At 34.3% G+C, this 17,599-nt stretch overlaps 1 protein-coding gene across 2 annotated transcripts in view; it reads right to left on the bottom strand.

Annotated features, from left to right (window-relative positions):
* TUSC3 (tumor suppressor candidate 3) overlaps positions 1 to 17,599 on the bottom strand; it is a 113,695-nt gene that overhangs the window by 67,456 nt on the left and 28,640 nt on the right. Inside the window, exons 1-2 of one of the 2 annotated variants that reach the window (XM_032109637.1) lie at positions 14,459 to 14,506; positions 8,249 to 8,418 (exon numbers count right to left, since the gene is read on the bottom strand). In XM_032109637.1, coding sequence (XP_031965528.1) covers positions 8,249 to 8,418; positions 14,459 to 14,497 — 209 coding nt within the window. In that variant the 5' untranslated portion in view covers positions 14,498 to 14,506. Of the gene's footprint in view, positions 1 to 8,248; positions 8,419 to 14,458; positions 14,507 to 17,599 lie in introns of those variants that run through there. The other variant, XM_032109636.1, reaches the window with a different exon arrangement.

The raw sequence follows: 17,599 nt of genomic DNA, 5'->3' as shown, positions 1-17,599 counted from the left end.
CTAAAAGACAGCTGAAGAAACTGCTAAGCACTCGGGAAATGATCCTAACTGAATAAACAGTAGGCTTGTAAGCAGCATAATAAACTCCAGATTACTCCTCTAAAAGTTGTTTTAAATGTGGTAATTTTGTAAAACACATAAGTAAGCTTTCCTATCATCACTAGAAGGTGATATGCTGCTAAATAGCCTCCTAAACAAAAAAACAAAACAACAAACAAAAACCAACCAACCAAAAAACCCAACAAAAAACCCAACAAAGAGAACACAAACCAAAACAAACAACTTTGCCCTGACTGCACCAAGAAGAAGGCAAAGACAAAAGGAATTCCAGGTGAGTAATACCAGCAGAGACACCCTCTAAAGCCATAAAAACACAGGTTCTTCCACAGGATAAATCTATACCAACAAAAATTCAGGGGGAAAAAAAACCAAAATGAAAGAATGCTCGTAGTACTTTCTGATTTAGACAGACTCCTTTGCTAATTTCCATATTACTGTTTAATTATATCCACTGTAGAGTCCAAACGACGGTTTTACCACTTGACAACTCATCTTTGCATATGGTAAGATACAGAAGTAGTATAAATAAATGTGTTCTGCAGCTTTTCTCAAAACAGTGTTTCTAGAAAAACAGTTCTATGTGTTTCATGGTGCAGAACACTATTTAGAAGTTGTAAATGCAAAAATTTGTTTGTTGCAAGAGAAACTCTGCACTAAACATATATAAGAGAAAGAAGGGAAAAAGCATTACAAGATCACAGATACCGTAAGACTTTCCCCTTTTCTTCATAACTGAGATCAACCTTAGACATGAAACATATTACATACAAACTCCAGCACAGCTGTGTAGTATAAAGAAATCCACTGTACATGAAAAAATATATCATACAACCCCAAGACTTAAAATGAAAATTTATCATCTCTTTCTCCCGCAAAGAATTAAATAATAACATGAAGCACAACAAAATTCAACTCTCGCCCTCATTACCTGACTCGGTAAGATTTGCTACCTAACACCCTTACTCAATGTGCAGTTTGCAATCAAAAAAAAAAAAAAAAAAAAAAAAGCCAATTTAGGCATTAGATTGGTTATTTCTAGAAACAGATAGTATCACTAAGCAGACTAACATATTCGTTGCCATCCTGAAGAGGGCAGTCAGACAACATCAAAGGAATGCTGTAAATTCTTAAGCAGTATCTGTAGTGCACTGTTCTGTTAAACCTGCTATATTAAAGCTGAACCATTTTTATTACAAGACAAAACAAGACGAAACTCAGTTCATCTTGATGCCATCATTATTCTTTATCTACCTTTCACTTGTGATGAAACAGTAGTTCTGGGAAATTCAGATACTCCACTTTTTGAGAGGACTCTTGTTCCCATTTATCTCCATGCATTTTGCATCTTCGAACTATTTTGAATTAATGGGTACTATTTCAAGTATTATTTTGCAAAAGGCTGCATTTTTTGTAACAGACTTAAAGCACAATTTCATCCACACACTGAAAATAGCAAACCATTCTATGATGCACCCTCATAGAAGCCCTTGAAGGGTGTGGAGAAGAGTAAAACAAGGAGCAGCAGGAATACAAAGTTAAAGGATTACCACACACAGAACTGAAGATCATCCTACACTCCACTATATCATTTCCAATTGATAAATTTCTGATAGAATAACATTAGTAACTTTTTGTAGCACTGATTCATTCCTTTTTAGACAAATTAACAGTAAAAAGCATAAGCACTTGACTGAAAAAATTCAGTCTTCAATTAACAACAGACAGTATCAACTGTCAACTTTTTATCTACGTATCTCTATAGTTAGTTCATACCCATTCTATCACTTTGTTTCTAGGAAGTAATGTTAATTATACCAAATTACTAGAATAACCATGTGAAAATCCGTAAAGGCATAAAAGCAAAGAACTACACTTGGTCTCAACAGAATAATATAATGTTAGCACTGCTCATTTGCTTGACAAGGTTTTTTGATAGATGGAGAAGATTTGAATGTTATTGCTGCTATAGCCACCTCTTTAGAATTTCATCATAATAGCAACACAGGAGCTAGCAACAACAATGGTAATATTGACCAGCTGCCAGAAAATAGTGGCCAGATCAAAAGGGAATGCTACGATTAGATTTACTCAGAAAATTCAATATACTGGAAAGTAAGCTGCTAAGCAAATGCTCTACAGCAATTCTTCCATGATGCAAGAGGAGCTCATGAAATATTAAAAGTTTTATTTAAAAAGATTAATTATGTGGGTGTCTATGGCAGCTAATCAGATTTGTATAACTTGAGCTATACTTAATAAGATTAATTTTATTATATTGGTCTGACATTATAGTCAGGAAAACACAAACTGGGTATTAGGAAAAGAATAAAAGAGTGTGGAATTATTTGAGAAAGAAAGCAGTAAAGCATTATTTTCTGGCACACTATGTACAATACTCACAAATGTACAGTTGGCACAAAATGTACTACCAGGTTATTACACATTCTTATCCATCTGTTTAAAGTAAACTGTGATCAGTGCTGCAATTTACTTCCAAAACAACTTTCGGATTTTATTTGGAATGGTGTTCCCCAAAACTAAAGGAACAAGGGGCTAAATGGATATCTTGACACCTTCTCAGTGTCAAGAAGACAATAAATTCAGAATGTTTATTTGATTTTGTTTAGGGTGACTCATAATGTCTTGATGAAAAGCACTGAAATCTACAAATGTGCCCAGAAAATTAACTAAACACAACAGAGAGTATAAACACTCATTGAAAACCACACAGGTTTTGCAATCTAGGTATCTATAAAAGGGGAAAGCAAGCTAAAATCCATGCTACTCTATTTAGAGCATCCCAACAAATTTTCAATATTCTGCAGATGAAAAGAAGCTATGAGGTCCTCTTTTGTAGAAGTTGCAAAGTAAAAAAATAAAAAATCATGATCATAGAAAGAATAAAGAGTGTCTTATGATCCAAGCATAAAATTACTGCCTTGTTAAGCAGGACTCATCAATACTTCTATCAAGGTCCTGAAGTGCACAGGAAAATAATTGCAGAACTTTCAACAGCTCCTTCCAAATTGTCTATTCCTTCATTGAACAGAAGTTCAAATGACAATTCCCTTTCACTACATTTAAGAGACCTGTTAATGATTGTCTCACTACCTGCTCTTGATCAGCTAGCAAAAAACTGAAAGTCAGAGGATCCTGTTTCTTCTTTCTGATGATGCTCCTTGACTGTCACAATTCTTTTTGCTGTTGACCTACTCTTGGATTGGCTACTTGAAAATATATCTCTTTTCTGAGATTTTTTTTTTAAGCAAGGAAACGAACAAAATTCCTCTTTTTTCAGGATTGAAAAAACCTCCTCTTGGAGGCCTCATTGATAGGGTAGATCTTAATAAAAGTATTTGGAATTTCTTCTCACTTATTTTGCCATTTCCTTCCATGCACAGTCAACAGAAGAAGTTACAGTCACAGCCCTTTACAAAACAACATACTACAACATTAAGCTCAAAACTTAAAAATACACAAACTGTATGTTGAATTAAAAATTACCATTTAGATAATCATGCAAGAAGGAACAGATTCAAAAAGAGTTAACATTGAGCTCATTCTGCAGCATGTTTTCTGCAGTAACTATGGGCTTGTTCCAAAAGATGCTATTAATAATTTTTAACAGAGTTCAGTCTTGTCACTAAAATTAAACCAAAGTACTCTTTAGAAAACATGTGTCATACCTGAAGAATTGACCTATCTCCCTGATGTCTTACATATATTTTTTTTCTATATATGTACATGTATATTTATATACACACATGTATTTATACACACAACTTCAGCTAATCAGTGTTCATTTCAATATAACAAAACTTCTGGTGCTTTTAAAAATGCAATAGTCTCGTCAACATAGAGATGAAGAAAATTACTGGCTACCCAAACTACTCTGTATTACCAGCCACTTCTATCTCTCTTCTTCATAAATCCTCTTTGCACAGTCTTTGCAAAAGTGTGTTTTCCAAGAATCTGAAAGCAGATTTGTTACTTCCACTGTAAAATACTAATAAACATCATCCAGGACTGAAACAACACAGTTTTTAGCTTATGCAGTTTACAAGTTTGTCTTCACAAGCGGTTATCTGCAATTGTTATAGTCTTCCTCTGTTGCATTTCCCCTTTTTTTCCTGATCATTTATGATGGTAATTTTAGGCTTCAGTCTTGATTTGCAATGATTCAAACAGGCTCAGTTACCTCTTTAAAGAAAACACTTGAGAATTTACAGGCATAAACAAGCATAGTACAAAGTATGCAAAACAAAATCTGTTTGTTTCAAGTAGCTGTAAATTCACAGAGAGATGCATACATCTAATTTTCATGTTTTAACCATTATCTTAAAACAAACTAGTGGCAGAGGTCAAAGTATAGAGCCTATCCACTGAAACTCAGCATCTTTAGCCTCTGACAGTGCTCTCATCTTTTCAAGGAACACTAAGAAAAAATCAACACAAAATAAATAAAATTTTGTTGATGGACTTCAGCTGTTGGGGAAAAGCTCAAGTGACCATTCCTCTGACCCAGATATCCCTTTCTAAATAAAAATACCCCAGCAATGAATTTGAAAAATGAACCTGACAAAAATGTGAACTGTTTGGTAACAAACAAAACACCTCTCGTATGCACCTGTATTCAAAGCAGAGATGGCTGCATCTGCCAGTCAGGTAAGAGAAGCAGAGCTTAAAAAGTAAACTAAAAGACCCCATATAATGTGTTTATGGAATGGTCAGATGGTACAGCAACAAAAGAAAAAAAAACAAGGAGTTAATTATAACAATGGAAGATGCAGAGGAGCAGTCAGCATCATCAGGCTTGAGCTAAAGCCCTTTTGCAGCTGAAAATCAAAATATTAATAAACAAGTAAAGCAGGGGGGTCACTGAATTCTGGCTGGTAAAAAGGTGCTGATCACTTTAGAAAAATGTGGTTATAATAAAATGAGGGAGCAGATTGTGAGACGCAGGAAGATAAAAGGCACAGAAGCTGGCAGCAAATTTTCACCCAAAAATGCTTTTATGTTCATCCAGTAGTTACCATTTGGCTGTACGCAATACAAAGTACAGGCTGAGAAACAGTCCCTTCATGTCTGTGATGATATTCCTGTCGGAGTGAACATTTTTTTTGACCTTACATATATAAGTAATTTTTTTCAGTAGTGTTACTCTGGGTAACAGAGAAAACTATCTAGTTGAGTGAAGACCTAGGTACAAAGAGAAAAAGGAAGCTGGTCTTACATCCTGAGGAGTCACTATTTAGAGCAAGATTATTTCTGACTGCTCATCCAAACTGACTAATCATCACAGTGTATCAAGGGCCTTTTAGTATCTGCATCCAATGTGCTGTTGAAGACTATATGCACCAAGAATAGCAGTAACAGATAAATCAATTAAAACTAAACAAATCTAATTTCCTGGAACAAGAACAGTTTAGTAAAACACATTTCAAAACATGAATGGAAAAAAATCATCCTCAGCCATTAGAAACACATTCCACCCCCATTCAAGAGCACATTGAGTATCTAATCTGTTATTGTTACTTCATCTCCCAACACCAGCTATGTCATATTGAACTTAAATAATTGGGAAAACAGGAAAACTGACATTTATGCTACCACTAACACATTTGTGAAGGCGTCAGATGGCTTTCAATACTCTTTTAGATCATAAAATTAGAACTTGTTTGTACACAAAGCTAGACGAAAGAGTTTTACTCCAAATTCTGCTCTAGAATAAAGACAAAATTTCTTTGAAAGAAACTCTAGAAGCACGACTAGAGGCTCTACTAATACATACACACAGCTGCTGGTTTTCAGAAGCCTTCATGTGTTAGGACTAGATTGATTCAGACAGGATTGACTAAAAGGATATTTTTTACATACAAAAGCTTTATCTAAATATCTAGAGTCCAAAAGACTTCTTTGTATGCAGCATTTTACAACTAAGTTGATATGATTTCCATACACTTTCATAAATCATGTGATTTGTGTGACTGATGTTATAAGATCCTCCTTGCTGCACAATGAAAATCCTTAGATTGTCCAAGACAAATTTGCTCAGCTTTCCACATATATCACAGAAAAGATAAAATAAAAAAGTGTCAAATCTAGACATTAAAAAGAAAAGACAAATTTGTTTTGTTTTGTTTGTTTTTTGGGGTTTTTTTTTGGTAGTCCTGTGGTGCATAAAACAACCACGCCTAATTTTTAGTGGGAAAAGAAGTTCTCATTCTTGTGACTAAGTTACCCAAAGATTTCAGCCTAGGTGCTTTTTCATATTTGAAATATGACATTGATTTTTTTTTCTATGCAATTATTCTGAAACTATTTTGACAAGTAGCAGTTAACTTAAATCTTGGACAAGAGCATCTTCACAGAACATTACAGATTAAGTTAAAAAATCTATTTTTCCTTTAGGCAAAATGGCTAGTGAATAGCTAACAATCAAGTAATGCATGCGTTTCAGTTCTATATATCCTTTCAGTGCTCCTGTCCTTTAATTAGCCATTGATTTGCAAATGTCGATTTTCCTGATAATGGTTTTATGTGCAGTATGATCAGCCTCATTAAATTCCTTTTATTTCACATGAACACGTGGATCGCAACTTCACATTTATTTAAACAAATCCAACTGAATGTAGTACGCTGGTTTTTCCTTCATTTTATGCCTAAATATTTTCAGTTGCCTCTGTACAAAATGTCTAGTCTGGTCTTTTCTAAGATGAAGTTTATAAGCTCTTTTTCAGTACAGTAAACAATACCCAGTTGCAAGCAAAATTAACTTCCTTAATAACAGCAATATTTATGTTGTTTAACATGCCCTACAAAAGACCTGCCCATAGAACAGGGAAAGAATTTGCTACAGCCATTATAATGACAAATACAACGACCCTTATAAAGCTGAACTTGGTGCTTCTCCTGGAGCTCTATCCACTGGGTAGGAAAATAAGGATGATATAAAACAATATGGTAAACTTTCAACTCCTGTATCATCTCCTGAAGCTGAACTCTGGACACACAAAGAAGAAACAATAGCAAAGAAAGTGCTGAACTAAAAAATCGTATCACTTAAGAATGATGGACAACTTCTGTACCTAATCCTTCGGTTCATATACGGAAGGTGAAGTCATGGAAAGACAATTTATATACTCTCTCTCAAAACTGACCAACTGACTTCCATGACAGAAAATTAATATACAAAACCCAAAAATCTAATAAAAGCCATATACAACTACAGGTACCTGAGTTAAAGTCTCAGTTGTAAATGTCACATTCCAACACAATAGAAATCTAACATGCTGCTAAATTTACCAACTTTGTATATAGTTTAAATGCATGTATTTAAAAACAAGAAATAGTATTTCCTCATATATGGCTTCTATTTTTCATAGTCCTACAAAATATTTTGCTGCTTACTTAAATTGTGTTTAGAGCTCCCTGCTCAATAATCCCATTTATTGCTAAACACAGTAACTTCTAATGCATATTTTGGCTGAAGAAGGTTTTATTAGTACAGTTTCTGATTTAGTGAGGTAATTAAGTGCATGACTACCTTTCAGTGCCTTGGCCCTATTTCCCTGTCTATCATTAGTTATTTTTGGATTAACTTACTGCACTAGGAACTTGCACAGAGAGATCTTGAACTTAGAGGACTACCAGAGGCACTCTAATACATACTCAGAATGGAGCAACCAGAACACATCAAATTGCAGTGACAGACAGTATTCCACAATAAGTATGACCTCATGGAAAAATGTGCATGCATGTAAGAACTGTCCAAAGCTGTGAAATCAGAGGGTAAGTCACATCTGCATCAGCACCTTGGACATCTCTTAACTGAAGAAATCAGTGAGGTGTCATATTATTAAATGGCAATGAATCACTTCTGTCACAAAATGTCTTTGGAAGATCATGGTTAACTGATAATAAAGCTGACTTCTTAAAGAGAAAGTCTTCCTCAGTTGTGGACATTTTATTCAACTGTAATTTAACAAAAAAACAAAACCAGGAAGAATTCTAAAATGTGACATATAGATTAAATGACAGTTGAAAAGATTCTGTAACAAGCACATGAGCCTATTGACTAGTGAGCATCTATCCCATGCAAAGAACAACCCTACCCAGCATACTGCACATTGATTCCAACATTCACTTGAAAACTGTGGCAAGGAAGGGTCACTAAGGTATAAATTACCTGCAAACAGAGCACTGCCGCTGTGGCTGGAGGGCAGTGAACATCACTATCACAGAGTAGTTACGAGGTGGAGCCTTCACAAATCGTCGGAATTTATCTCCATTCATGCGGATGACCGAACGCCTTGAGCTCCACTCCATCAGCTGTTCCACTTTCTCAGCCAAAAGATTCTGTAATTGAGGACAAGGATGAGGAATGTTTAAACTTAAAATTTAAGTGCTTTGTACCTATATTCTGCCTTTGCACCCTCCAAATTCCGCTGGGCTCAAGACAGAAGTTATATATAGCTATATGTAGCAGAGTTTAGCTTATAGCATAATTTAGTCTTTCATATAGTAAACAAGATTTTAAGTATTTAAAAAAATAACTCAATGTGGTTGTAAACAGAAAGAATACATAAAATGAAATCAAACAGGTTGCTATCAAAGGCAAAGGAGTAGAGTAAGGATCACTGCCTAAAAAGAAGTTACCACTACAGCAATAATTTAACTTCCATTTAAAAAATTGGAGTTTTAGAAAATGCAGCCTTATGTTGTATTTATTCTATTTAGTAAAAATCACAGCAGGATACTGTCAGTCACCTGAGTATAAAGATGAAAGAAAATTGTACCTACAAAGAGAGAGAAATAGTTATATGTTTAGAATTTCCTGCAAATGTATCACACTGAATTTAAGTTCATGAGAGTTTTATATTTTGCTACAGACAGGAATGCACTGTCATATAAACCCATCTAGGTACATTCCATTATGAGACCAATGTTTTAAGCTGACCTCAAGACTGAGAAGCCCAAAATATTTTGATTGCTACCATTGTATAAGAAAAATCTGCTTGTGCATTGTCTTTTGCTTGAAAGCATTCCATCACATGAATGATTTAAAATCAAGCTATGGGACATGTTAAACAACAGCCCTCTTTATCTAACTATTCCTATGAAAATCTATTTAGGTTTTTTTCTTTTCAAGTAAGCCTGATTCTACACCTGCTCAGCAGAAAGTGTTCAGTTTCCTAAGTTACCTAGGTTCAGCAAGGTTGCACTGACCATGCTCTAGATGGATTGCTGCATATAGGTTATCAGGATCAATGCATCTATATTAGTTTAAGTCTTCAGTTCCCTGATCACTGGCCCTGTGGAAGATGCCCATACCAAATAAAAACTAAAAAAAGAGTAGAGAAAACTGTAATATTACAACTCAGAAGCTGAGTGCTGAGAGAAAGTGACATGGACAGAGAAGGGGGCAGACAGACAGGAACAGAAAGTGAGGAAGGCACATCAAACAAAGAGGAAACTAACTTCAGAAAACTTGAAGATGCCAGACCTCTGTTAAAATACACATAAACTAGTGAAAGAGTTTACAAATTGATCAGGCTACACTGTGGAGTGGTAGAACAAACTAGCTTAAAAAACATATTGAAATAGGAACACTCTCAGAAAAGAGAGCATGATGACAAGTGAGGCAAGGATAAAAGTCAAACACTGTGCAAGAACAACTGAGCAAGGAGACTATCAGTAATCAGTAATGCTATGAATGAGAGTAGAGATAAAGGTATGAGGGGAAGGAAGGAATGAACTGCAAGGACAAATAAAAATTATACTGTGCCTGTCAGATCTTCCATCTTCAAAACTATCAGAGCCCCTTAGGCACAGGTCATCAGAAGGCTTGAGTCCAAAAGAAATTTCGTGAGTTCTGAAATACCTGCATTTACACGACCCTATAAAAAAATTCCTTTAGGCTTTTGTTCCTGTTCTCAGAATTTAGCTGGTATTTGTAATCATGAATGTGAAGGAGAGATTACAGCTCAGTTTATCATGAGAGTATCAATGACTCAATTAATACTGTAATTTTTCTTCCTCAAAAAGACATATGTTTCTGGTGGTTTTGCTTCAAGTAGATATTATATAAGTTATTTTCTTTAAAAAGATTCATAAAGCAAATTACATAAAAAATGAAGCCTACACATTTGTAAGACTTCCTTCAATTAGCAGTGCCAGGATTAAATCTTTGTTCATTTCAATAGATTCACTCGTTTTGCATCAGGCACTCCCAGCCAGTAATGCCCAACAAAATACTAGGAGCTAAAAACAATGGGAACTAGTGTATCCAAAAGCTTTAATAACTCAAGCAAAAAGATAAACCAAAGAGAACTAATAAAAAGACATAACTTTTACATTAACACAGGAATGATGCATAATATCCTAGTTGGTACAGAAAAACAAATACTTTTCAGAATAGGCCTTATTCAAAGAAAAGAAACCCGTGAAATAGCATTAAGGGTATGAAAGCAAAAGCATGATCTTGACAGAAAGAAAAAAAAAAAAGGAGAGGAGAAAAAAATCCAGCTCTATTAGTGCTAAATAATTTGTTTCTATAAAATAAAGTTATATGAAAGAATCTTACTCAGAGAACTCCCAATTCTAGTTTTACTTGGAAGCTAGTTGCCAATAAAAAATAGTCTTGTTTCCTTTAGATTCAGCCACGTATAATGTCACCTTTTTACATAGCTCTTGTGCAATATTCACTATAATGTTCTCAACCACTTGTATCATTTGTTGTTGTTGTTTGGTTTTTTCTTATATGCACAAGGTAAAAAGCTTGTAACTAAACTAACTTTATGTATGTACTACACTAGGTAAAATCAAGCTAATATTTCAGGAGTGTAGTCATTAGGTACAATGTATATACTTGCTTCACTGCATTCTGAAGAAATCTATTCTTATCAAATAGAAAGTTATTAAATAGACTGCAGATAGTGGCTTGCATCATGAAACATTTTGCTACACTTCTCTTAGGTAACTAACTGCACTTCAATACCCTACCAATTTTTTTGTACACTTTATTTCAGAAGACTTCTTTCGCAGAGTAATTGATAGAAGGGATGACAGCTCTAGAATTCACAGGGCAGTCATTCTGACTTAAGTCTTTTGAGAGAGATGAAGGTTTGATATTGTTTTTGTAATTTATAAAATATTTTCACAATATATGCTCCTGAGTAAGTTAGCAACCTTTTCCTCATTTCATTTAATAATGAAATCTAAGAAATAAATCTACGAAACAAAAGTTTCCATTTTAGCCATGCATTTGACTTTAATGCTAAGTCTTAAGGAAATATGGCACATTTAAAATTCCAACGGTCTAATTCAGCTTTGCATCAAAAAGGCACCCGCTTAACAGACTCAGAAAATTGGTCAGTGTGTTAACAGGTGGGCAGCAGGGGAAAGTGTGTTTTAAGTATACTGAAGCCAGCAGACCAGTCTTAAGGATTTCATAATTCAGGATCCAATTTAAATATTTTTTTTAAGAAAATTATATTTTTAAGATAAAAGTGTAGCAAACAGAAAAACATACTGTTCAACATACTGTTGAATATGCATGAGCATATTCATGGATGATCTCTACCTCAGTCAAAAATTTTTTCTTCTGCGAAAAAAGTGTTGAAAAGTGAAGAAAATTTGACAGAAAAACATGTAGAACCAAAAGGCAAAATTTTTCATATTACCCTAATAAATCTACTAATATCCTGGAAAGCAGTTAGACCATTGAAAAGACAATGGTCTATCCCAAATTGTTCTTGCTGTGAAGATACTGAAACTGAACATATTTTCTTCCACGATTTACCATCCAACTACACAAACCATGCATAAAACTGTCACCAAAGTAAATTCCCATTAGGATTCTAGACACACAAGTTTTATTAACTTGCCTTGTTCCACCCCCTGGGAAAAGTCTTCTGCCAGAGAAAATCTGAAAGTAGGAGAGAATGGCTAAATCTAACAAAACACATCTTGTGATGACAGAGACACAACTGTTACTTAAATCCAGAAAACAAGGGACACTAACTCATTTTCACTCCAGATTTCTAATCTTCTGCTCCTTTCCACAGTCTATACAAGTAAGGACCCTACATATGTTTAAACCTATTCATTTATAGAATTCCTCTGAGCACTTACTAGCTTTATGCTGATAACTTGAAAAGGACTGTTTTAGCTAAAACACTAGGGCAAAAAACCCCCAAACAAACAAACCCCCCCAAAGCCTAAGCACGAGAATGGAAATTCTTCCTGTATGAAGAAAACTCAGGGTTTGATGTTGCAAATAACTACAAAAAGGATCAACAGGTAACAGTCTGTAAAAACACTGAGAACATTAAATCAATGGATGAAGAAGCAGCCATGTATCACCTATTTATTTTCATTAGCTGATTCTCCAAGCAGAATAGAAGAACATGTATGATCTATGTGTGGAAACAAAGTAAATGCTAATTTCTGCAAACAAACAGAACTATAACATTACTTGCTACTCCTACACTATTTTGTAACAAGTGAAAATGTATGGCACATCAACATTTTTATAAAACTAAATAATCCTTAAGAATGTAACTGAGAAAATCCAAAATCCAGGAATTTTCTTACACAACAAGTAAAGCTGTTAATTTTTTTTTAAAAATGGGATTACTTCATAAAGGAATCACCTATGAAAATTGTCCTTGCTCCTGAAATAGTGACAGTCATTGGCATTTTTTCCTCAATCCTGTTAAGTAGATGAGCACTCCCCACTAAAATAAAAGCTGCTTGGGAAAACAATTCTAAATAATTCTTCCTTTATCCCTAAGGCTAGTAAAATGTTTTTCCATTTGCAGTTGTCCCTATTATTGAGTCAAGAAGAAAACAAAAGAAAAAAGTTGAATTTCATCTATTATGGATCTTGGTTTTCCAGTGATGTCATGAAACAACTATGTTACCTGTCAAAAAGCAATGTGTGACATGTTACGAAACTAAAGATGCTGGTAGGCCGAGCTTCTGGTATCTGCCCCCGAAGCAATTCCCTATTAGGGATTGCTTCCCAATGATCCCCCATATCTCCTCTCTGCTTCTTAACTCAATAGAGGTTGACATCTACAAGCCTTCCCTTTCATACTCTGTGACTAGCAGATTAGCTACTCAAAACACAGCTTTATTTATTCACTCTCCCAAGACATGGTGCCTACAAGACAAAGCATAAAAAACAAGAATCACCCTGTATACACACATGTTGCCTCACTTGACTGTTAATCTTTCTTGTCCAGATTTTCTAAATTTCTTTTGGCCCAAATAAAACTCTCTTGGGGGCAGGGGGTACCAAATAACAAGAAACAAAGTACCACACATATTTTCTAAGTGCTGCTTGTTCTGTCCAGTGGATGATTTTCAAGATTTCTTCTTTAGACTTCCTTTCATTTACTTTGCCTTCAGTTAGAATAACCTAACACACATAAATTAAGGTATAAGCGGCTATTGGGAAAAAGCAAAGAACTAAGTCCCAACAATATTAGTCAATGAGTCAGTGTTCAAACTAGACTCCTTCCATTTGAAACACACCAGCTTTACCACTTTTCATCTTTCAGGTTTCAGAAGAGGTTTTGGGTCTTTCTGATGTAAGAGGGTCCAGAATACTGCTCAGTATGGGAACCGGGAAGACTAAGACCTCAGCTCTAGAAGGACTGGGTCAAAAGCTGTAACATGAGACACCTATACTAGGAAAAGTATAAATTAGCCAGGGACTCAATCTACTAATAAGGCTGAAGCATTGGTTACTACCAAGCCATTCCCCTTTCCTGATAAAAATTCAAATTCACTCCAGTACTTCAAATTTCAGTTTCTGTAATGAATGTAATGAAAGAAATAAAGTATGGAGTTTCTAATTAATGTTTTGATACTACATTTGCTACTGGAGATGAGTTAACTACAGATTTTGTTAAGTATTTCTGAAATGATGACACTGCAAATAATAAAAAAAAAGAAAGAAAGCTTGACTTCCATGTTTCCTTTATGTGTATTTTACCAAAACTAGCTAAGGCAGATTGAAAAACCACCCTTGATGAAAATTCTGCTTTGTTCACTCAGATGCATCAAATCCCCAGGAAATGCTAGCTCTGTACACAATAATTTCAGGACAACATTCACTGTAAAAAAACCAACCAACCAACCAAAAAACAAACCACAAAACAAAGTTGCACTGATAGGGCACGAAAAGTATCTCATAAATCTATCTACAGCATGTAGCTTAAATTCCAATTTATTTTAACAATCTCCATTTTAGTCTTTAATTACACTAAGAATAATAGTACAGAGACACTAACTGCACTAATAAACACATTTCAGCAGTATATTGTAATAATAGTTAACTTCCCTAAAAATGTGTCTGATAAACATTCACAGATAGGCAATTACTGACCCTATTACATTGGTGGCAGAAAGATGATGGCATCAACATTCAAAGTGTTCTTACAGGCATTCATTCCTCTGTTATCCCTTGGTCACCTGATGCCTGCATAAAAATGTCATTTATGCTACCAACATATCAGTATCCTTTAACATATAAAAAATACTTTTATCATTAGTAAAACTCAACACACAATAACGACATATATTTAGATAATTTCATAAAATATTTCCTACACACTAAAAAGGGAGAAGATAGAAGGCTACTTTCCTGCATAAGTCTTCAAAACAAGATTTCAAATAGCTCATGGACTTGAAAGTGCAAAGAAAGGTAATTCCTTTGATCTTTCCACATCTTCACTCTTCTCTCTAACATTTTCTAGGCTATTCTAACACCTGGGGAAAAAATTAAAATATATTTCACTTTTGTCAAAATTTACTCCTCTTCAAATTAAGGCAATCAGCACCAATAGCTTTATCAAAAATACTTAGTTGCTATTTTGAACTTGTCTTTACCACAAGAATAGAAACCATCGGTCACGTCAAAGTTACAAACTGTAATTTCTTGATTCACAACCCTAGGCCTAATGGAGAACTCCAGGATTAAGTATCTGAATATTCCACTGAGCAACACATTACTCTGCAGCTGTACACTAATAAACTAATTCTGCAATCAAGAATGACTATCAGTACTGCAAATGTCTTCTTCTCTGATTTCTCCCCTGCAACAAAAGAGGAGCATGAGTTAATGTAAATATTACTAACCACTAAGATATACAGAAATCTGTTTGGATACTTTTTTTCATTCTCAGATTATTTATTTATTTAAAAGCCATTGCCTGAACATAATTGAGAAGCCATGTAAGCTGGCACAGTATGACTGACTTAATATTATGCTCCATTGACTCAAAGTCATTTAGCTGTGACTGAGGATTCGCTTTTTGGAATGAGACACTGATTTTCATCTTTATGTAAAATAGCCTACATTTTGTGGCATTAAACCTAAAAATGTCCTTTTAAGGCTGAGTAGATAAATGAATGGAGAGGCAAAAGTACTGTAGGTTTTTTATTTTAATTTTAGCACATAAGTTGTTCTATTAGCAGTTTCAGAAAAATCTGGTTCATTTCCTATTACACGAAGCTGTCATTTTCTGTACATTATACAAGAAAGTATTAAGATCAGTATTTTCTTACACTGTGGAAAATGCAAGATTGAAAATAACCTGCATAATGGTTTACATGGATGTATTTTTTCCCGTTGATTTTACAGAGATCTTCAATTTCAATTGAATACAATCAAAAATTGACGATTCATTTCAAAATACAAGAAATTCACCATTTTGTATTTAATACTTTTCAAAATTTTCAAAATTTGTCACAAACTTTATGATGATTACCATTCATTAAAAAATAAAGTTCATCTGATTTAAATAAAGCCTCTAAGATCAATAATATGAATTACAGAGTAAGACTCCAGTATTGTAAACAAGAGCACAGCTTATTTCAGGAAAGATAATACCTACTGTACTGCATTAAATAAAAACAAGCTAAACCATTTAAGTTTTATTAAAATAAGCCTAGGTAAGATGCCTTATACAACTATAAGCTTTTCCCCTATTATTTTATTTTACTTTTTTTTCTTTAGAAGCATGGTAGTCGTTTATAACATAATGAGAAATATCAAAAGGATGAATTACGAATTAGAGAAAAGATTCTACAACAAAAGCAGCAGCTAAACTTCAAAGTACATTTTGCTTAGGTCACCTTTATACTGGAAGGATATTAGTCTCAGGAGAGCATAATATAGGACATCCAGGATGATTCCGAGAGTACTTGTTATACACAAAGGCTAAAAAAGCTCCATTTACTCTCAGTGGAAAACAGTTCAGGGTGACCTAGCAAAAATATTGCAAAAATTCTTGATTAAGATGGGAAGAAATCTTTAGCTAAATATTAAAATTATGCACAAAAAGTTAAAAACTAATTCTGCACATATATTTTAATTCATTAAGACCAAACTCCTAATCCTAAATTACAATAATGTTTTTCAATATTCGGAACCTTCAGATTCCTGGGAATTGGATTCATCCATACCTTTCAGAGTGCTCAGTTTATGATTTTTTAAGCAGATACTTCAAGTTAACTCTATGCACAATTATTATTTCACAAATAAAAACTCTTTCTAAATCCAGGAACACATCTCAAAGCTACAGATCATCAAGATGTTTAATATCAACTTATTTGGCCTGTAATTTTCAAATATTTCTGATTTTTAGGCAAAATTAAACTTAGCTAAGCCAGCCTTTTAAACTAGGTGCTATTTATATTGCCATTCTGAGTTTCTGGACCCCAAGGCCTTTTTTTGTTAAGTTCAGGTTTCTGCAAGAATCATCTCACATCATTCAGCAGCCTGGTTCGATTTCCAGTGTAGAATTATGAATTAACTACTGAAAGCCATTCCGGAACTAATATATACTTTGTGTACCTCTCCCTTGCTACAAAGAATACTGACTTCTCAACACATTATTAACATTGTGTTTATGTTTAAAAATGACCTCCGATCCCATGCTTTTCCTTCCACTTCTTCAGGGTTTGCTGAAATGAGCAGGCAGGCTAATTTAATCTAGATCATTTGAAGAAGCAGTATTTCTCTACTAAAAGCAAAGTTTGACACTACAGGAAGACACAAGACATTTCTCCTCCTTTTTTCTTCATTCTAAAACTAGAGTCCACAGTGTCTTTGAAAATGTGAAAAAGAGGTCTTTCTTTTACTCTCAAGCACTATTTGTGAACTTGAACGTTCTACATACAGTGCTATATAACCAACTGTTCCTTCTCAACTTTCTTGCAAAATTTTTTTGTCAGCCAAATCTCTTTAGCTATTAAAAAGGAAAGTGTTACAGAGTAAGCAAGAAGAACCTGGTAATCCAGGATCAGGTTGCTCATATACAAGTTTTGTACACACCAGAGCATGTAGCTCCAGTACCCCATATACACCAAATGAGGACATGCTACCCTGGGAGAAAGTCAAATAACTTATGTAGTATGTTCCTTAGGGAAAACAAACAAACAAACAAAACAAATCAGAAACAGATTTAAAAAAACCCAAAACCAAATGAAACCCCAAGACAAGTAACAACAAAATCCAGACAAA

The sequence above is a fragment of the Corvus moneduloides genome, chromosome 5 (genome assembly GCF_009650955.1).
Source record: "Corvus moneduloides isolate bCorMon1 chromosome 5, bCorMon1.pri, whole genome shotgun sequence".
Lineage (NCBI taxonomy): Eukaryota > Metazoa > Chordata > Aves > Passeriformes > Corvidae > Corvus > Corvus moneduloides.
The sequence above is the reverse complement of the archived record's forward strand: the minus strand, read 5'-3'. Positions and strand labels throughout refer to the sequence as shown.